Source organism: Pollachius pollachius, assembly GCF_949987615.1.
Source record: "Pollachius pollachius genome assembly, chromosome: 10".
Classification (NCBI taxonomy): Eukaryota; Metazoa; Chordata; class Actinopteri; order Gadiformes; family Gadidae; genus Pollachius; species Pollachius pollachius.
In genome coordinates this window covers 7,563,207-7,585,553 of record NC_136943.1, presented here as the reverse complement: position 1 = coordinate 7,585,553, position 22,347 = coordinate 7,563,207, and the positions used below count along the sequence as shown (strand labels likewise).

General features: G+C 43.9%; 1 protein-coding gene and 1 long non-coding RNA gene across 2 annotated transcripts; one reads left to right on the top strand and one right to left on the bottom strand.

Moving 5' to 3' along the window:
• The first annotated feature begins 357 nt into the window (after nucleotides 1-357).
• Nucleotides 358-2,633, top strand: LOC307081436. The gene is made up of 7 exons (XR_013812149.1): nucleotides 358-513; nucleotides 641-684; nucleotides 784-899; nucleotides 998-1,814; nucleotides 1,999-2,255; nucleotides 2,399-2,439; nucleotides 2,533-2,633. It is a non-coding gene; the product is annotated as an uncharacterized lncRNA (long non-coding RNA).
• A 2,817-nt stretch (nucleotides 2,634-5,450) lies between these two features.
• On the bottom strand, nucleotides 5,451-13,405 carry neurl1b (neuralized E3 ubiquitin protein ligase 1B). The gene is made up of 6 exons (XM_079744599.1): nucleotides 13,194-13,405; nucleotides 10,605-10,849; nucleotides 9,891-10,224; nucleotides 7,413-8,201; nucleotides 6,662-6,787; nucleotides 5,451-6,154 (listed from the first exon to the last, which is right to left on the bottom strand). Exons 1-6 carry the CDS (start codon nucleotides 13,222-13,224, stop codon nucleotides 5,907-5,909), a joined length of 1,773 nt encoding a protein of 590 aa, XP_079600725.1. The 5' UTR covers nucleotides 13,225-13,405; the 3' UTR covers nucleotides 5,451-5,906.
• Nucleotides 13,406-22,347: the final 8,942 nt, after the last annotated feature.

Sequence of the window (22,347 nt, the reverse complement as noted above, 5' to 3'; positions counted from 1 at the left end):
CCCTTGCCCGATGCATTGTGGTTGAACCAGTTTAGCTCCCTCGCGTCAATTTGCATTGGAATCCTCGGTCGCAGTCAGCCATGGGTCCATCGAGATGAGGTCCGTCCTTCGACTCATTTCAATACAAATCACAGCTCAAGCCGCACCCGATTTGCCTGACCAAATTGTTAGGTTATTCCCCCAGGCTCTTTGGTACAACAAAAGTGTCACAAGAGAGTATGAAATGGAGGCCAATGAGTTTGCTACGATGTGCGATGTCTTGAAACACATGCAGCAACAGGTGCAGTGGCCACTCCCTCGGCCATGGCATCCAGGAAGAAAAGAGGAAAAACACATTGTTGTGTGATGAGGTGGAGTCAACTGAAACAAATAAAAGCTCACCTCACTCCTCCACCGAAGCAACGACCTGTTCAACACACAACACCACAGAGATCCATTACCTTGTTGCGCAAAAGAGCAACAGCAGACAAGCCATGAACTTTCAGATCGCGCTAGGAGCTTTCTGCCTTATTGGTAAGTTCTGCCTACATGCTTTTAATGTTGGACAATGTTTACTATAAACTATATTTTGGTTCCAGAAGTCATTGGAAACCATATAGCAAACATGTAAATGTGTTCAAAATCGTTAATCATTTCACAGTTCTGGCACAAGGAATGACAACAACCATGGGTGCTCCTGAGGGGGTGAGATTCCTACCACTTGATATGGGTTTATGCTTTCATTTGTTTTGATGTGTAGGCTTTGGTCCGATGCAAGTGAAATAAATCTGATTTTGTCTACAGGAAAAGCCTGCTTGTGAGAAATATCATATGCCTGCATGTGAGAGAACCTATATGCCGGTGTGCGCAACTGACGGCCATACATACCCAAATGAGTGTGCGCTTTGTTATGCCATCAGGTAGGTTGAGCCTTGTCTTTTGTTACTGGTGGTTCTGTGAGGCCTCCTTGGGAATTTGGTGTTCGCTTGGCTAATCTGTGTTCATTTTACTCCCACAGCAAAGGGGACACCTCGGCTTTAATCCAAAGTAGAGGACAATGTCCAAACTCTGAATGATAGTCCAATTATTTGGACCTGTGATGCTACTATATGGCGAGGGTTGATTTAATATACTCAATGATCATTTGTTGTGAGGGAAACGTTTTTTAGCGATTAAAATAGTTACTCAAGGTGAATTAACAATATCAACAAAATAATTGTTATGATTTTGTTTTTATGATTGATTGGGTTTCATTTGAATTCGTATTCCAATTTATTTTCATATGACATGATTTTCTTATTGTGTTTCTTTTTCTCAATCAATGATTAAATGACTTCAACATAACGACAAGAAGATTAGAGCTTTGTACAACTGTCTTACCTAACATGAGTAGATTGTCAATTACCCTGGTTTATGGATATAGGCCTATTATTGATTAAAATAATATATAATTTATAATCAGGCAATATTGTTTGCTGTTGTTTCTATGTGGTTTTATCTAGGTATAAACCTAAAAATTAATTGAATGTGAGTTGCTGTATTATTTCATGGATAGGCATACTGCTAAATAGGCGATCGATCAATCTTTCTAATCCCCATGTAGCATATAGCATCAGGAAATAACATGAAGTTAAGGGTCGCATTGAAGAAGTTTCTTCAGAAGATTCTACTTCTGCACAACTTCCGTGGAAAGAACAAGGATTGATGCTCTCAAGATCCATGTCGGCAGAGAGAGGATCATGAATGTAGGGCAATTTCCAGTTTGTACGCCTGTTAATTCCCGGATCGAGTAATAGAAGAATAAGTACCACAACGATAACTACAACAACTACAAGGTGAATGATTTTTGAGTTTAACGGAAAAATGGTACTGAGTAATATCCGTGGAATAGCAACAGAAACCGACATCCATCTATCGAAAGTCCCGCCTACTCTTGCCATATATCCCAATGGCACTCAAAGTCCCGCCCCCTCTCGCTCCCTCAAGCCAATAACGCTTTTTTTACCCATGATGTTCCAGGCGTTGCGTCGTTAGACGCGAACAGCTGGGTGCGAGGTTATAGACTCCATGTCCAACAACGGGGCGTTAAAAATGCACAAACCACACACTGTTGTGTAATGAGGTGGAGTCAGTCGAAACAAATAAAACTTGCCAGTCACACCGTAGAATCCACGTCCTTTTGCAACACGAGAGATTCCTTACAACGCGACTCGCAACTCGCAGCAGCGGAAGCTCAATGAACATGTGGAGTGCAATGGGCCTGTTGTGCCTTATATGTGAGTTCCGCCTATATGCTTACGTGCTTGACATGTTGTAGCCTACATGTGTTGACTATAAACTGTATTCCGTTACCAAAAATCGACGAAACATGTTAACCATAGGGATTATCCAACATTAATTGTGAACGATCCTTTCACAGTTCTTGCAAATGGAATGACTACAGCGGACGACTCTCAGGGGGTGAGACATTCAGGAAATAACGAGGCATTATGTTTGAGGTGGGCTCAAGGGATTCGTCGATTTGAACTGTTCAATCTGATTTTTGACTTGTAGGAGCAGCCAATGTGCGCCACTTATCCGTTACCGATGTGTACACGTGAATATGATCCCGTTTGTGGAAACGATGGCCAAACTTATCCGAATGAATGCACGTTGTGTTTGGCCAACATGTAAGCTGAGTTCATTATTTTATATTTTTTTAACTTGTGAATTTGTTGTTTTCCCGGGTTAATATGTATACATTTTATTCCCTCACAGTGAAGGACCAAAGAAGGACATTTTAATCAAAAGCAGACGAGCATGTTAAGGGCGAAAAGGAACATCCCATGATGTAGGCCTACTGCTACTGGGCCTATGTTCAAAAGAAATGGTGCCTCGGAATAAACACACCGTGAAACAGAGTAAACACAATTGGCATGCTGTTTAAATTAAACATTCATTTAAACTTTGATTTAGGTTCCTAATGTTATACATAATGCTGACTGAACATGTGTTCTTCTGTTTTCTTAATCCCTTTTTAATTGAACTGGTTGACACTTTTTATTTAATATATATAGGCCTATTTGACATTAAAATAATATTTCCCAACAAGTAACTTCAATGTGAATTGTATTTGTTTTTTAACTGCATATGAAAATACCTCTTTGGTCAAGTATGGAAGAAAGGGTGGAATATCTGAGTTCTGTGAAAAATCAAGCCCAAACATGGAATGAGGCCGAACCGATCACGCGCATGCGTGTGTGCATTTAGATCGTTCAAGGATTATTCTGTGGCGACGTTTGCTGTGAAACACCTCAGTCAGTGGTATTTAGAAAAACCTGTTTTGTCCAAGGGAGGTTACTGTTCCAGATCTGATGACCTTTACACCGTCGATGTTGTGCAAACATAAATAATGAGGACGTATGTAGTATTGCCAAGCGTAGGCCTACGTTAGTAGCGCAAGTATATCTTCTAGAAGTAAACAAAATGGATACATTAAATTGCAGGAAAAACTAATTATTTTTTGTTTTTTTTGGAAATTACTAATATTCATTCGGGGCACTGTTGAGAGTACACAGCTGGGCTGTGTTGTATACGCCGATATCTGCTCCTTCCTAAAATAGTTGTAACCGGTTGGTTGTCTGCCTGTGTGCAAACAGTGTACGCCTCTTGGTTGGATTGGTTGGAAATCGTGTGACTCACACGAAGTTTACCTTTTAAGTGAATAACAGCAACATTCAACTGTGATGGATGTTAATATCCCAACCTTTAACCCCTCATCCTTTCATTCCACCCTTCGCTTTCATGGATCCGTTAAAGTACAGATTCAGGGGGAATGGGTGGATATTCTGTTTGTGTGCTTTCCTTTCTAAAACCCATTGATGCCTCAGCTGCTTTGCAAAAATCTCACCAGACAGAATTATGCTTGTTCGAATCAAAATGTTTGGGTGTATTGCCATGCATGCCACCAGTGACTAATTTATTCTTTGCCTGTGACGCAAGTTGTTTCCACAACTTCACTTAAAGGGGACATATTATGAAAACAACACTTTTCCACTTTTACTTGTTTTGGGTCTCTGGTGCTCCAACACACATACAAACTTTGAAAAACGTCCCTGCCTTTATGATTCCTAATTTCATCTGAGGCGCACATAGCTTTTGGCCGTGATATTAGATATAATTTTATATATATACTTATTATATACTATTTTATTTTATAGATATAGAGCTCCAGGAGTCCGCACACGACAACAATCGCTTCTCCTCCATGCTGTGGTTCCCTCTGATAGCTCATTGGTCAATGGGTAGCAGCTAATTTGCATTAAAGCTACAGACACCAGAAACAGCGCATTCTGAAGGGACTGAAACAGAGGTGAATAGCGGTAGGCGAGATCTTTTTTCCTAAAAGCTATTTCCAGCAACCGGCTTCAAAAACATGTTTTCTGGAACCAGGGCCGGCGCTCGGCATAGGCGACCTAGGCGATCGCCTAGGGCGGCAAATGTGTTGGGGGCGGCCTCTGGTGGCGCCCTTAATTAATTAGTAAAAAAAAATACACAAAACAAGCGAAATAAAACCAAACATGTTCCCAAATGGAACGGAGAAGGGAGGGGCCCGGGATTAATTGTTAGGGCGCATTGAAACCCTCATCGTAGTACGCAGGACAATTTGATAAGCCCCCCATAAATTATGGGTTATGGCGAGGCCCCATATTTGCTAGCCATCTCATGCCAATACTAAAAAGAATCGCAATAATATGAACATCTAGAATATTACAAATAATCAATATTCTAATTTTATAGCCGATGTTTTGTTCAATTTAAGTTGTAAAAATAAAAATGGCAATATCAATCCTACTATAGTTCCCACCAGTTAAGATTAACCCATTCATCTTCAAACCCATGTTTTTTTATCCACACAAAAACAAATGTTAGTTTTAATCGTTAGAGAACATCTAACACTCTTAATGTACTTAATGTATAATCCAACCCTTGTGTCATGCCAGAAATATATAAAGTCTTTCAGTGACTTTATAACTTTATGTATGGCATAAAGTCTTTCAGTGCATGAAAAAAGATTTATTGGAGGGAGTTTTATTCAGAGTTATTATCCTCAAACAATAAGGCACCAAAAGTGTAAAGAAAACGTCTCAGATATGGATTAAATAATTAATATATATTCAATATTAATGTAGGCATTTTGAATTTCTTTTTAATTTTCAAAAATGTTTGTCTTACTTACCAAACAAAAATTAATTAAATTCCTGCTATAAATATATAGCTTGCTGTAGCTATAGATTTTCTTTAAAGTATTACCTCTGCAAATGGACAAATGTCTAAGGCACTTAAAGTCAAACACTATATGTGGTACTACATATATATATATATATATATATATATATATATATATATATATATATATATATATATATATATATATATATATATATATATATATATACACTATACATACACTATAGCTGTATTCATGTGCTGTAACATCTATTAACAAAAAATAAACTAAAAGGAACAAACTGGGTCAAAAATAACTTGAGGACTAAATATTCATTGCAGGCCATCTCCTGTTCAGCCTACGCACAGAAAGAAAATAGAAAAGAAGCACAGCAGGAGAGATAAGGTCCAAGGCTGTGTATAGTGGATAGCCTTCTCTGCTGCAGTTAGCCTCAACACTGTTCTGGCTCACAATAGAAGCAACACGCTTGCCTTTATGGATCAACACACAGACCAGTCGCTTCAATTGTTTGCAATGTCCACTGAAATCATTGATTTCAAAAGTAAAGGCACAATCGTGGCATGTTGTGGATCCCTTCAGGTTTGCATTTTTAAATCCTCAAAGCCTGCGAAACAAACAGGAGACAGGGAAGCTGGCAGCATCAAGGCATCCACCATCCCACCATGGGGTAAAAATAAGTTCAAGTTGTATTGCATAATCAGGGCCGATACGTCTTGATGACATCTTTGATGGGCCTGCGGCAGATGGGGCAGCAGGCGTTCATCTGTCTCTTGAGCTTCAGCCCGCACTCGTGGCACAGACACATGTGTCCACAGGTGTAGATGACCGTGTCCACGTCCTGGTCGAAGCACACCGTGCACTCCCCGCTCTTCCCCGGCAGCGGCAGCTCTGGAGCGGAGAGGCTGGGAGACACCGGGGGGCTTAGAGGGGAGCTGGGGGCCGTGACTGTGGAGGCAGAGCAGCGAGAGGGAGAAGACAGATGAGGAGGAGGAGAAATGGGAGGAGGAGGAGGAGATGAGGTTGAGAAAGAGAAGGAGATATATAAGGAAACATTTTTGTGCTTTTGTAAGCTAACCAGTTACAAATTTGATTTCTGTGGTTTCTTATCCATATCTTGAATGGATAAAATCAGGGTCGGGTGTATCCCATAATGCACATTCATTATACCCCACCTTAAAAAACTGTAGTAGGCCCTATAGTGTACCCAATGGTTAGTGACTAACGACAGTGGCGGACAATCTCCACACGAGTATTGACCATTTATCCTCAAACAGTCAGTTTAAACCGTTTATACTATATTTAACCATTCTATGTGATCAACAAAACATCCAGCATCAAGAGCTACATCACACAATGCTGATACGGGCGTTCTGAGACAGAAAAAGGGAAGCATGGTGATCTCATTTGCTCAACCAGACACACAGTCTTGCGCAACGGGTTTCAGCCACTCACCCAGTGAGGACTCGGAGGCAGAGGAGGATCTGTTGACACTGAAAGCCAGGTCTGAATCACTGTCATCTGGGCCGCTGCTCGGAGAGCCACTGGGAGACACAGAGAGAGGGGACGACTGGAGAGTCCCTGCAGAAAGGGGAAGAAATGGAGAAGAATGTTGGAGAGGGTTAAGTCTGGATAATAAACAAAGAGAAGAATAGACTTCTCTTGTACAGTTTGTCGGTAAAAGGGGCACATTTAAACATTGAAAGTATACGTAAAATAATATTAAAAAAATAAGTATATTTTATAAGATCCTCCTTCTAAACATTTTTTTTTGCTTCTGGCATGTCATGTAAGAATAGCATGAGTCATATTTGTGCCTTCACATATTTGTGGCGGGATTTATACGTCACATTGTGTTGACATGAATCAATCACATGATGTTAGGCCATAAGAGACAGACTATTCCGAGGATTGGGTTTGGAAAAATAAATAGGGGGGTGTGGGGGGGGGGGGGGGGGGGTAGACACGGAAGAATGTGACTTTTGTGCTCATTTTAATCAGTCAAGGTCGTACTGTACTCTACTGGTCACAAGTCCACCCCAAAACACACAACCTAAATAAACAAGGCCTATCCATTCACATTAACAAGATTATAATAAAAAAATACAACCAGAATCCAAAACAAATTGGACCGACCACAAGAGCGGTCGGAACTCCCCTAAACCCCCCCCCCGTCCGGACCCTCCCCACCCCCGGGACCCCTTACCAAGTATACGCAGTCGGTTGATGGCGCCGTGCAGGGTGAAGAACGCCCAGAGCACCTGCGACGCGTCGACGCAGAGCAGCCGGCCGCGCCGCGCCCCGTTCACCCCGTGGTGTACCTCCCCGTTGGCGCGCAGCGTGAAGCTCAGCACGTCCCCGGAGCAGGGCACGGGTACGCCGCGGTGCACCGCCCAGTACTCCTTGCGCCCCAGCAGCAACTGCGGGTCGGCGGGGAGCTCGCCGGCCTGGAGGCCGGCCGGGTCGCAGGACGTCAGGCCGAACAGCAGCGCCCCGAAGTAGGGCAGGCCCAGGTGGCCCACCTCCACGTACACCGTCTCGTCCACGTGCAGCGGCCGGTCGCCGAACACCAGCGTGCGGCTGCTGTCCAGGAAGTGGATGCAGGCGGCCGAGCGGTCGGCCGACAGGACGACGTCGGAGCCGCGCACCGGGTGGAAGCGCAGGTCGCTGTCCAGCGCCGAGGGGAGGCCCGGTTTGGCTGGGCGGGGGCCGCCGGGTGCGGCGGAGGAGCTGGCGGAGGGCGGGCTGGAGGTGGAAGAGGAGGTGGAGGAGGTAGCGGTGGTGGTGGAGGAGCTGGAGGTGGAGGAGGAGCAGCAGGGGGTGAGCTGGCTGTAGCCGCTGAGCTGCAAGGTCGCGATCTTGGCGGCGGCGGCCTGGTTGTGCTCCAGCTGGTTGTTGTTGTAGTTGGCCGAGTCGTGGCTGCTCTGCGGCAGATAGGCGCTGAGCCGCGCCGCCGACAGACAGCTGGACGCCACACTCTCGGCAAACGTGCTCTCTGCGAAGGACAGCGCCACCGTGGTACAGATTGCCTAAATGTCAGGCTTTTATAATGCAGTAACATCATTAGAGTTTAGCCTAGAACATTTATTCTTCGAGTCTATTGTAGGAATCCTGCTTTTTTTTTAATGTGGAACAATTCTTTCCTTAAATTTTGGTTCCCACATCATTCATCGTTTAAAAAGTCAGCCCTCAAACACTTAAGAGCTGTTGACTCTTGCGACTGTGTGTGTATTCTTTCGGCAACAAGACAGCGTGTTCAAACAGAAATATAATTGTTTCAAAATGTCATGATTTCCTTTATAGATTATGAGGTTATTTTTCTCTAAACAGAAAATCAGTGTGAGTAGCTCATGGCTGGCATTCTTTCTACTCTCTCATGGGAAGGGATGCTCTCGCACACTGGCCCCCTAACCAAAGCCCCTGGGATCAACCTTCCTGACCAAACATGGCCATGGGATCTATCAGACTGAAGATAAACAAACCCAGAGAGCGACAGGGTGGCGGTTGGAGTGTCGGGGTGGCACGGGCAGGGAGGGGGGGAGGAGGGACTACAGCATAGTGAGGGAGGGAGGGGGGGAGGAGGGACTACAGCATAGTGAGGGAGGGAGGGGGGGAGGAGGGACTACAGCATAGTGAGGGAGGGAGGGGGGGAGGAGGGACTACAGCATAGTGAGGGAGGGAGGGGGGGAGGAGGGACTACAGCATAGTGAGGGAGGGAGGGGGGGAGGAGGGACTACAGCATAGTGAGGGAGGGAGGGGGGGAGGAGGGACTACAGCATAGTGAGGGAGGGAGGGGGGGAGGAGGGACTACAGCATAGTGAGGGAGGGAGGGGGGGAGGAGGGACTACAGCATAGTGAGGGAGGGAGGGGGGGAGGAGGGACTACAGCATAGTGAGGGAGGGAGGGGGTGAGGGAGGGACTACAGCATAGTGAGGGAGGGAGGGGGGGAGGAGGGACTACAGCATAGTGAGGGAGGGAGGGGGGGAGGAGGGACTACAGCATAGTGAGGGAGGGAGGGGGTGAGGGAGGGAGAGGGGAGGGAGAGGGGGAGGGAGAAAGTGGCCACGGGAAAACATTAAGTTGACATATTTAAGAACATTCCAGCGCAGAGAGGTTAGCGTAGAGTGTTGAAGATGGTTTACAACGGTGGTCTGGTATCTGGTTATCTGCAGGGCTACTTTTCCTAGAGAGTGGGGTCTGTTAGAACTCCAGTCACAGAAAACTCTCTCACTCTCTCTTTCTCTCTCTCTCTCTCTCTCTCTCTCTCTCTCTCTCTCTCTCTCTCTCACTCTCTCTCTCTCTCTCTCTCTCTCGATGATCCTTTCCACTCTATTCCTGTGTGCCTCTCTGGCTAAGCAGCCCTCTGGGGGACCGTCAGCCAGCAGCTTAATTTAGACGTGAATATGTTGACACTGTAACTGCTCCTAAACCCAATGCTTTGACACAGCCATGACTGGCGTGTATTTACATCTAGGCCAGCACTGTCGCTATTTCCAACTCCGGTCGCAAGAAAAATGACAGGACGTGCTTTTCTTTCACAAGAAAACCCATCTAAAAATTGGCCAACCCAAATATCAGCTAATGATTGACTGTTTCTTTATCGTATTCACTCTTTGAACACACAAACAATATTTCACCGGTTGGGCCGGGTCGGTCGAAGTCAACGAACACCATCACCACTCACCGAGTAACGTGACTTCCTGCGTGATCCCGTAGATGTCGACGATGGCCCACAGCGGGCAGCCGATACTCAGCCCGCAGTGGAAGAGGATGGGCTCCCCTTCGTTGATGCTGTAAAACACCCTGCCGTGGCGGTCGGCCCAGAAGGAGAGAACGTTGTCCTTCTGGGCCAGCCTCTCAGGCAGGGCCTTGGCCCAGTACCCGTGCCGCGTCACCAGGTCGGGGCATGCGTACTTGGGGATTTCCGCTGAGGACAGCTCGCTGGGGTCCAGGCTGGTGAAGCCGAAGCGCAGAGCACCGCTCCAGCCCGTGTGCACGCCGCTGAGACGCAGTCGCACCTGCGTGAGACACAAAGAACACGCATCAGACATTTTTCTGCTTTCTTTAAAGGTGACATATTGTACCACCAGGTGTGGGTGTGATTAGGCCTTACAAGCCGTTTTGAAAATCTGCCTCTTCAGACATCACAAGTGGGCGTGTCCACCTAGATGTGTGCTGGATAGATCAGTCTACCAGCCTCCCCAGGGGACTGTAGCAAACGTTGCTCTTCTATCCGTCATACATCTAGGTGGACACGCCCACTTGTGATATCAGAAGAGGCCAATTTTACGTCTTGTAACGGATAATCACACTCACACCTGGTGGTATAATATGTCACCTTTAAGTGCAGTGTGGTCACGACCATAGGGGTGAATCCTTAACCGCCAGCCGCACTGACCTTCTCGTACAGACGCACGGGTCTGTGGCTGAAGGTGATGCCATTACAGAAGCTGTTTTTGCGGGTGGCGCGCCGTAGCTGCCCATCCAGACGGACGTTCTTGCCCTTGGCGTGGGGGTGGAAACGCGGCGACTCGAGGCTGAGGCTGGCAGGAGGAGCAGGGGTCCGTCTCTCCACACTCGACCCGCTGTTGGGAATGATGTAGTACTGCCTCTTGGCCACTGGGCGGTGATGTAGGGTCGCATCTGTAGGGGCACAGAGAGAAAAATGGAAAAACAACGACAGTTATTGGCTTATTGTACTTACACAATGTTTAAACATTATGCTTGAACAGGATGATCACACTAACAGTGGTGGATAAAGCACAGAGCCTGTGTAGACACAGTGGTGCAGAGAACAGAGCTGTTGCTTCTAAAAATATGTTTTTGAGTGCCCACAGACTCGTCAACTATACTGCTTGGATTGACAGAGAGCTGTTAGTCAGAATGTAAAACCACATCTACGAACAAACCGATGTCCTGCCATGACCCATACCACTTCTGAGACCTTTGCCTGTATAAAAATAAATAAAATGTAAACAGTGTCCCTGAAATGTATACACACACTCTATCCCATCGTATCTCCGAAATTAGTAACACATGAAGAGAGGCACGCTAAACATATATGTTACAGTATGCTTGTTAAACAACATCCGACCTTTTGTGTTAGTATTTTGAGAGGATATGCCTTCTACTGTATTAAGGATCCTTTGCCCTGGATCCTCGCTCTGAACACATTCTGAATGGCCTCTTTTTGCTCAACAGTCATTAAATGGACCAAACAGACAATGGCCTGTTTTTAGTTTAATGTCATATTTAAATGGTCCCTATATAGCTTGAAACAAGATTATGCAAGATTAGATTCATATTAATAAACGCTGTATTCCGTTCTTTGGTCTGCTTGCATGTTTCAGATAGTGGTCCTCTCCACATATTACATGGTTTGGGTTTCACTCTTTAGTGCCGACTGAATGGGGCCCTCCCCGAGGCGCAACGTTCATCCTGTCACGCAGTGATTACATTTCTGTTTATGACTCTCTGCATGCGGCCAATATGTCAGTGAAATGTACCACAGTACATTTCCCAAATTAGACATTATCTCTGATTATATTCTAAACTATGAGCCAGCAGTAAAAACATCTGCAACATCTCAAACGATCCGCTCTTGCCTTCCCCCCTTCCCCACCAAGAAACACATCCACTGAGTGGTGAGAGCGACGGTTGTACGTATACATAACGTACAGAGGGAGTGGAAAGTACAGGCTATACGTCTCAGTCCAAACTACCTTACTGACAGAGAGAGGCACCGGGTGTGAGTGGGTGTGTGCGTGTGGGAGGGGGTGTAAAGTAATAAAAGCATCAAATACAGAGCGGTGACTGAATATAGACGACCCAGCTGCCCTTATTAGATGAAACAATAGGTCATTGACCATGGAAATAATAGCTTCTCAGGCACAGTCAATCTCAAGCGTTGGACCAATGCTGCCGCCTTCCATCAGGTTTATTTTGCTTTTGTTTGGCCATCATGGGATCAGTGGAGTAGTGGACGTTTCTGGCATTAGTTAGGTGGAATGGGGGAACCCTGTATTCTGATTTCTCATGAGGGCTCTAGAACCAAGAAAGTGAAACAGGGTCACTTTGTGAGTTAAAAAAGAAAGAGTGATGACAGGCAAAAAGAGGACAACAAAAAGACACAGGAGAGAGGATTGGATTGGGCAGCTGGTGAGATTAACACTGTCAGAAACTCTCTTGCGGTCGGTCGGTCACACTGTCTTTCCAAGTAGCCTAGTTATAAGTGGATGCACACGTGACCAAATTATTATGGAATACATATTGTGGTTTATTTGCCTAATTCTCCCAATTGCTTATAATTAAAAGAGACCAGGTTCTCCACAAGTCTGCTTCATAACAGTGTGCATAAATAATAGCCTAGAAGTCCACACCTAGATGTGCTGGCCAGGAGCAGTGACCCGACTACTAATCCGAATCTATCCGTGTAGGGCGAACTGTAAGCAACACAGTCAATTCAGATGATGTACATTGAACATTTATTTAAAAACACAACAATCCAACAAACACGATAAAGAGAAGTCATGCAAAGATTAAATTATATAGCTATACAACTATTGTTTATGCGTTGGAAACAAACATTACTTTTGCGGGCGATACCGTTTATAAAGAAAGCAATTGTGCCTCCTCTAACGCTCAACAAGGATTATACATTAGTCCTAATGAAAAAAAACAATGCATGAACCGTGAACCATAATGGGCTGGAATATGGTTATGATATGAAATCCCCACTCAAGCGTATATTTTGCGGGAATAACGCGCGGAGCGTCTCCCTCGCCTTGAAGCGCCGAGCGCGCCTCTCTGCAGCGTCTCCAAGACGTTTGACAGTAGCGAGCACACCGAAGCACAAGTCGCGACATGAGGACCAGCCATGCTTCCAACATGTTGCAAAAATAAAAACTATAACAATCGTTGGACTTCATCATATAACTCACAAAAAAACATTTGCATCTTACATTATACGGTGTTCGACATGTCTTACCTACAAAAGGCTTAGGTGTCGTATTCCCCATTATATCCACCAATTCCTCGCACCGGTTGGCAAGTTAATTTGGAATTCAACGCTCTGTCCATCTATGTATGTATGCCCTTTACACACGGCGTGATGAAAATGTAGGCTACGACCCTTTCAACCTGAGTACCAATCCCTTTCGTTTGCGCTGGGTCTTCGCTCTGAAGCATGTAGACACACTCCTCTTATCTTAACCCCATGTCGCTGCGACTACCAGGCAGATCTAAGGGCTCTCAGAGCGATTTGCTAACTAGCTCACAGCTGCAGCGCCCCCCCCCCCCCCCCCCCCTTCTTCAGTAGTACACATTTCTCCTCTGTACCCGACTTCTGAGATATAACTGAGAGAGCTCTTCCATTTACGATCCAATGTTCGCTACTAATAATTAAATCATGTTCTGCTGCTCTAAAGCATTGCTAAACAGAACTTTCACCCTTCATCAGCATCAGCATCATCGTTCCTTTACTGTTTACGATGCGATATTAACTATTTTTCCAGCTTCAACCCGCCCAATTCCATATTCAACACTGTGTTCACCAGGGATGTTTTTGAACAAAGCGTTGGAAGCATTCCCATGAAGGTGAGCATGTATACATGCAACATGCTGTTAAAGCTGATACCTCTCATTGTTAAAAAACATGACCTTTCTGCCATGAGAAATCATTGGGGAGACTTGAAGCCAAAACATTCAAGCCATGGTTTCAGTCAAGCTCAGTTCTGTGGGAAACTCACACCCACATCACAAGCTACAGGGTTTTCAGTCCAATTCTGTAAAGACATTCTTGCTTTATCATCACAAGCCACCAAAAGATAACTGAGGACGCTGCATTTCTGAGCACTGTCGGACGCTCATTCGAGGAAATCCCCGAATTTTTCCACCGTGTCCTCTGCCCTCTCACAGCCTTGGATGCTGGACTACCCTCAAGCTGTTTCCTGCCTTGTGGACCACACAGGTCTCTGAGGGGCCATGGACTGCCGGACTATCTGGGCAAGGTCCTGGAGAGAAGCGGTGATGAGGGGGTCAGGGTTGGGAAGGTTCTGAACCTGGTGAATCCTGCAGCGAGTGGCTCTTTGTCTCTGGGTACGGCCTTTGAAAAGAAAGGAACCCATGATTAAAGCTTTGCAGGTTACAGGCTATTGAGCAAATTCAATTCAATTTCGGAGAAGAATTTATTCATTTTTATAATTTGAGAGGTTGTTATGAAAATGTGAAAAAACATAGCATATGGTAAAACACACAAGGCAAACGCTTGCCAGGTACACAGCAATGTTTTTTATATTTTAGATTATGTTTTTTAAATCATTTAGATCATTTGGTCCTTATGCCATGACTCAATGAACTCCTATCAGTTTGTTTGGTTGGGTTTTTACACTCCCTTATTTCGTATTTTTATTGGACAGGGTATGCTTCGTGCTATCTCCCTCATTAAAAAAAGAAAGAACACAGTGCGGTACACCCTGGCATAATTCAAACTAACTACCCAGCTTTCAAGTATGGCTCACTTTGCTCCCAACGTTGCTTTGATTGAATAAAGACGAAAGGCCATGTCATGAGACCCCTTCAACTTGCCAATTAGACATGCTCTCATCTAATGCTCTGAGTCCTAATAAGTGTATCTAGGGGAGGGAATGCCATTTGGGTGCATGAGGGCGTGAGTTAATTATAACTCGAAGACAAAAGCTTTTGTTTCTACCTCCTCAATGCTGTTTGTTTTAGCAGGATACGGTAGGTCCACGCATGAAACTCACAAGACTTGGCGTCTGAGGGAGAGGCTGAGGCCGAACTGAAATTCCTCAACCCCCTCAATGCCGTTGCCTCAGAAGGAAAGGAGCTGCCACTGCAAATGAGGATTACAGCAGGAAGTATACATGTATATGCAAGGCGACGATGCACTCAAGAGTAATAGTAACCAGTTCTCCTGGCTCTCCCTCCCACCATGAAGAATTAGTGAACGCCTTCTGATCGTTGACTGGTTCTGAAAGCGATACGCTCAGTCATGTCGGCCACTGTGTGAAATATTTGTACAGATTTGTTGTAGATTATTTGGTAAGGCTTCAGTGCTTTTCAATGCTGCAGAGATTATACGATGATTGACAGACAACCTATGACAGTGATTAGTGAGTAGGCCTCCAGCTTGACAGACACAAACCATCCTCCAGGAGAGACAAATGGAAAAAGTCGGTCGAAGTCAAAATCATTTGAAGAGAAACACGACCAGTGTAACTAGATGGACATGAAGGCTGCATCTATTTTCTGGAATTTAAATTGACACAAACAGAAATGCACTCTTCACGTGATTGTCCTGCTTTAAGGTGCTACAATGTTTTCACAGGGCTAATTTTACCCCAAGAACAAGGACTGAAGAGGCTACTTGGCTCATGAGAATAGCCCCAGATCCTCCCTGTCATGCAGCAGAGTGGAGTGGCTGGTCCTTGGGACACTAAAGTGTTACGTTGCAAAGTTTCAGTTCAGCTTATGGTTTCTAAGGCTCGGCCGAAATGATGAGCAGATGGCTTTTCGGAAGGCTCTGTACGCGGTGGTCCCTGCACTAGAGTTAGGCTGCTGTCCAAACCCCCAGCCACCGGTCCAATGGTGGAAATGAGTCATACCCACCTTCTATGCGAACACAATTATCTCCATCCAGCACACAAGGGCCAACACAATGAGCTACACTTGCACTAATGTTCTTTATATTCCTGTGGTTGCTTGATGTTCGTGTGTATTCTGCAGGATCCTCACATCTGTTTTCATTCCTTGCTGTGGTCTTTGGTTTTATTATGTCATTTTTTATCACTGATCATCAAAGGTTAGCACCTGCCTCTTAGGTTTGGTAAGAGTCCAACGGCGGCCTCACAGCTGTATGACTAATGTGCCTCCTGTGGACAGAGAGATAAACAGGTTTGATATGCTAAGGTTGGGAAAGTATTTGACTAAAGCGACTGTGCACATTTGCCTTTAATTGCAGCCATTTTAAAGAGGAGCTCCTGCCATGTTCTGTGTGCCCTCACAGATTGTTCTAATTTCTGAAATCCTCAGATCATGAGGCTGAATGCTGTATTAGTCTTGAGAAGACAATCTGCATGCATGGTTTCCCTTTTGCAATGTCAGGTTTCTCTATTTTGAAAACACAACAAATGTAAATCAGAGCCAACTGTTGGAAACAAGGTAAATATGTTATTGGCAGTGCATTGGGTAAATAGTAGCCAAGTATATTGACATATATCTAGACCGAGCCCCTATTGTATATCTAGATATAAATCATGGGATATTTACGGATGACTATGATTATACTATTTTATCCTTGGGCTTGATGCATTTTGGAGAAAAAACACACTTATTTGTCTTAAGGGTGCAGTATGTAGAATTTAGTGGAATCTAGCGGAACTGACTTGGCTAAAATGGGATATAATATAGGTTATATTTTTTCTATAATCGCTTCAAAATAATAATCGTTGTGTCTTCGTTACATTATAATGAGCCCTTTGTATCTTAAGTGAGGGGGTCCTCTTTCCCTGCCGTCTTGCAGCACCATGTTTCTACAGTAGCCAAGAACGGATAAACAGTTCTAGAGAAGATTATTAAACAAGATCTTGATTTATAATCGCTGTCTTACTTGCCAGCTAGGACCTATAGTTTTACAGTAAAAATAACTAAATACAAATGATAAATCGATCAAAGAACCTCATCCCTTGACAATTGTCTACTCAATGCTATCATAGACTGTTACATCATGGAATACCTTTTGGCACCTTACAGGCCAGTACAGGCCAGCATAGCTTCTCATGCATCATTGGAAAGGAGAGTATGGGGGGGGGGAAGTAGTTGTTGTTGGTAAAAATTCTAAAAACAAAATAACTCAAAATGTTTCATTTTCCTGACTCACCTTCCATTTTGCAGACTAGATCATGACAAAGCACGTTTTCGTCTGGCATTTAATGATCCTGCCTTGCAGCCTGTAACCCAATGTAAGCATTTCACAATAAGCATACGTTTGGTGACAGCTTGGATAAGTCAGGCTCTATACATAAAATTCACAACGGATCACGTCAAAGTGAAACCCAAGGTCAAATGGCCAATAGAATGTTTTGCTTCCAAAAAGAAAATAAGACAATGACTCAATGTCATGCTATTAAAACAGCCTCCTCTTCCCATATATGGCATTAAAGCATGCAATCGTGGTAGGGCTCAATGTGGAACGTCTGTTGTTTTAGGCCTCTCTCTGTCAGTGGGAGTCATGCTAAAAATGGCCATTCAATGGATTTAACCAGATGCACAGACAGTGGTCTTCCTCCATCTGGTCCATTGTCTTGGTGTTCTTTGCCGTGAGGAACGGATGCACCACCAAAGGAGTTGCAGGAAGCACTCTTGGCTCAGAACAACATGGCCAACATCTTCTAGTCTCTGCAAATTGCTTGCTGCTAAACTCTGTTGGCGGTCCTAGACAATATGCATCAATTTTGTGCACATGCTAAAGGTGTTTGCACCGTAACCATCTTCCTGTACTGTTTATTTTCTCAAAATAATATATACATACGGTCAGACAGCATTGTCCATATCTGTATAGCCATATTTAATTACTAAGAAAACAGATAACATTTGAATGAACATTCTTCTATAGTGACTATTCTCCTCACTGTAATAACACTTCATCTATCATGTTTTCCTCTGATCTTCTGCATCCATTGGATACTGATGGGAACCGAGGATTTACAGTGTGGACTGAGGTCAGAGCGCAGATCATAGCTGAGATCAGCTGGGAGTTTCAACAAGTCTGAATAAGGAACAGAGAACCACAGAAAGGTCTCAGGGGTTGCCGGTGTCAAGATCTTTGTAATCTTTAAAAGCGACTCCGAAGCCTGCAGTGGTCAAACAGTCTGACAAAAAAATACACCAGAAATAGCTAAACTAGTAAAGCATGACATTTTTAACGAGAGCATGTGAAGTGAATGGTTTGTCTTATAATTTAGCCTGCAGTTATTTAATGAACAAAGTTGTGTTTATGTGTTTGATGAGGATGATCATTTCTTTTGAAACCTCTCAGAATGGGTTGAATTCAGGTCATCATTAATCTTTAAAAGGTGTTCTGAAAATCATCTAAACCTAAAATATTTCTAATATGTTGTGGTATTATTTCCAAATTCTGAACTGTACATAGATTATGAATTGTAAATGTTTCCTACTTTCAAACATTATGTTCAGATGTTCTGAAACTTTGTGTGCTAGCTTTTATTCAACCACGAATCATTGTCCTTCAATTTCATAGTTCACTTGAGGTTGTTATTGCATGTTTATATATATTTATATTTCCTCAAACCAATTGCAAGTGGTCTATGAGAGAACAATCGCCGACAAGCACCCTGAACTAATTAACAACGTCATAAATTCTTAAGCAGATCTTAAAAACATCATTAAGAACTTTGCCTCAATGTCAACAATCACAAACAATAATTAAAAAGCCATTCTAAATTGTTCGGATTTTAATCTTTTTAATTAGTGGTTTTCATTTGAAACTTAAAATGTAATTAACTGTTTGGCGTATTTGGATGTTTCTTCATAACAGTCAGTGGTGGTGCACTGAAATGTGTACAAAAAATCTGTATTGAGGGTGCTGGAGACCTCGACCAGAAGGGGCTGGACCCAAGGGCATGTATCAGTGGATGCACTGCACTATTATTACCCGCTGTCAAGTCTCTGAGATGGTCAAAGTGAAAATCTTCCCTTTCGCATTGCATTAGACAGCCTGGGGCTTTAGGACATCTTGCAATATTTCCAAGAAGTTGTCATGGCTTGCAAATGTTCAGAAGGTACAGAATTTGTAACCCCATCCATCAAACAGCTCATGTCGTGTCATATGTTCAACCTGGGTAAACTTCTCCAAAAATACCTTAGTCTTTTGAAATATTCCACGAGGGCATTGTCACGACTGCTTCAATGTTACATAACAAAAATGTATCTTTGAACATGCTCTCTTTTACAACTCCATGCTATTGTTAGCCCAACACAGCAACAGAGACTAGTCCAGGAATCCAGGCGATGCTCCCTGGAACTTTATAGATTTCCCATGGAATGCTGTACCAGCTGCCCACTTCCCTAGTCCTCTCTAGGGGTTGTAAGTGGCCGAGATGCACTATGGCTTCATGTTTATCCACACAAAGGCAAGAAATCATGGCTAAGTGGCACAGGAGTGACAACTGTGAGCTAGCCATTGCTCCATTACAATTGGTCAGGATCAAGTATTAAATCGACCTGGATTGATCAAAATAAAATATCTTATATCTTCCCTTGGGGCTGTTTGCTTGACACATGAGACTTAGATATTCAGACTGTAAAATGTAGTGGCAATCCCTTGGAAGAATTAGAATATAATATTCATGAGTATGCTTTAATTGGTGTATAATCCCATTAAAAAAAGGTATTCAGATTCTTGCAATCTGCAACCTCACCGCTAGTTGCTACTATATTCAACATACTGGACCTTTTAGGACGTGTGACTCATTGCACTTAGCGGAAGGGCGATATCCTCCGGAGGGCCTGTTATAAAATGGCTCTCTCCTCATAGACGGTTCAAAGATTATGAAAATAACTCGACACGTAACATTGTTCATACTTTAGTGGCTGTCACAAGTGAAGGACATGGGTTGGACACGCTGACAAGATTCTGTCATGCTCCATCATATAGCTCTGGATGGGTCACTCAATCATGTCAGCTGTCATGAGGCGCTGGTTGTCATGTCCTCTGTCCAGTTCAATCCCATGATATTTTTCTGCTCTGCTGGAGTGTCAAGGGCGATTTCAGCATCTGCAGGGGTATTTTTCATGAAGCATGCTTGGAAGTGAACAGTGTTGCCTAGGAGTGCAATTGTGACCTTTCCTTTAAGTGTGCGATGTGCCATGCTCCAATGCCGCTATATTTTGACCATTTTTACATAATGTTAAAAGCAAATCCATTTCAATTTTCCTTGCCGGTAACTGCAGGCATGTACTTTTTTTTATCCACTTTGCATTTATTTTCAAATGCATCTGTGGAGTGTGGAGGAGGGCATGTTTAAGCAGCCTCACTTGGCCAGACTCAGACTGATTGGACTCTGGTGCTCGGTTTGGCTGCACACCTGTTCAGAAATCAATGTGCACAGGTTCAACAAGACAGCAGCACATTCAGGGAGAAGGTTATTCTCTAGCTAAACAAGCTCTGGAACGGGAAAGAACTATGCAGGATGATTTCAATAAAGCTGATGAAAGCATTAATATCAAACCATATCATGACTGCCTGGCAAAAGCATTGGGATGAAGGAAACAAAAGGCGTCATTTATATAAAATAAAGCAAAAAGTGGCAGGAATGAAAACAATTTGTCTAAGCTCCAGAGAACAAACAATCATATCAAGATTTAGGTTTGGACATTCAGTGTTAAATAAACAATGCATTTAATGGGGAGACATCCATCAGGATTATGCGACATGTAATCTGTGGCTGCCAGAAGAATAAAACACATAGAGAACAGTTAAGGAATGAAATAAAGAAATGTGGAGTGGGAGTAATGAATCTTAATGACTTGAAATGAAATCATGAAATCATGACTTGTTTGAGTTTCTTAAAGGAACAGGTTTAATAAAAACAATTCAGTTTATTTGTTTTGTTGTTAGGGAACTCTGGTCCACAATCCATCATAGTCGGTGGCGGTAATGCACCTTAACGCTAGATGTCATCCGCCATTAAACAAAAAGAAGAAGAAGAAGGGAGAAGGTATACTACAGGTCTCCAGAGAAGCCATGGCTACCCAGGTCCTAACATGCTCTATAGCCCTAAGCTTTGGTGAGCTGAGCTACGCTGAGCTATCTCTCTCTCATCACCTTGGCTCAAGTTGTGCCCCCCCTTCACTGCTACCTCGCTATAAGTCGAGGTGAGGTAACCTTAGTCTCAATTGGGAACCAGACCATTTATTTTTAGTGTACACACTGTTGTGCAACTAGGCTCTTACGCTGGCTGAGATTATGGAGATATACCAAAACACCCGGCGGACCTTTTGATTATTTTATTCTCAAATTTTTGGATTTGCCATAGTCATAACAACAGTCATCGGATTTAACATCATGTGCTTTTTGATGGGTACCGTTTATCTCACAGCCAAGGGTTGCCTTGAATGGATGCATATAGATAGATAGATAGATAGATAGATAGATAGATAGATAGATAGATAGATAGATAGATAGATAGATAGATAGATAGATAGATAGATGGATGGATGGATGGATGGATGGATGGATGGATGGATGGATGGATGGATGGATAGAGAGAGAGAGAGAGAGAGAGAGAGAGGGATGGATGGATGGATGGATAGAGAGAGAGAGAGAGAGAGAGAGAGATGGATGGATGGATGGATGGATGGATGGATGGGTGGATAGATAAATAGATAGATAGATAAGTCTTTCCAACAATGGATGGAAACAAAAACAGACTTTCTTTGAATCCCATTCATAATCACAATAACAGAGCTACATATTTCAGGTATACATAACTAGCAGCTGAGCTGCTGTCCACGAAGGATTGGCCACTATCGGCTATCTGTCTCTCTCCACAGAGTGGCTACATGCCAGACATCAAAGGCAAGTGTCACGCAGGGGCAAAAGCAAACGGTGAATATATGAGATGAGCTCATGCTAGTGGAACTCTGAGCCGTTACAATGTACAGTATGTAGCTGATGTGTACAAAAGGCAACCAGGAAAAACAGCTGCCGTGCAGCCAGGTAGCCACAGCAAACAGCTCGGGGGACGAGCCTCTCATTCACCAAAGAGGTCAAGGGCTTGAGCGGCCCCCGCCTGTTGTGCTATCACCCTCTTGGTTTTAAAGAAGGGGGGGAGGGGGGGAAACACCAAGGTCAGAGTCACACACCCTTGGTTCACCTTTAACCCGTTCACACACCCAACTGCTTCCTGTGAGATTTTTTCTGTCAACTCACAACCCTGACTTCCCTCCAAACCCACCCAGCCCCCTTCCCCCTCAGCTCCCCTCTTCATCACGATTGTAGAAAAAAATAAATAAAATCCATCTTACTTTAGAATTTACCCCCCCGCCCACCACCAGCCCCTCCCCCGACTCTTGCCTTGACACTGGCCTGTGGAACGTGT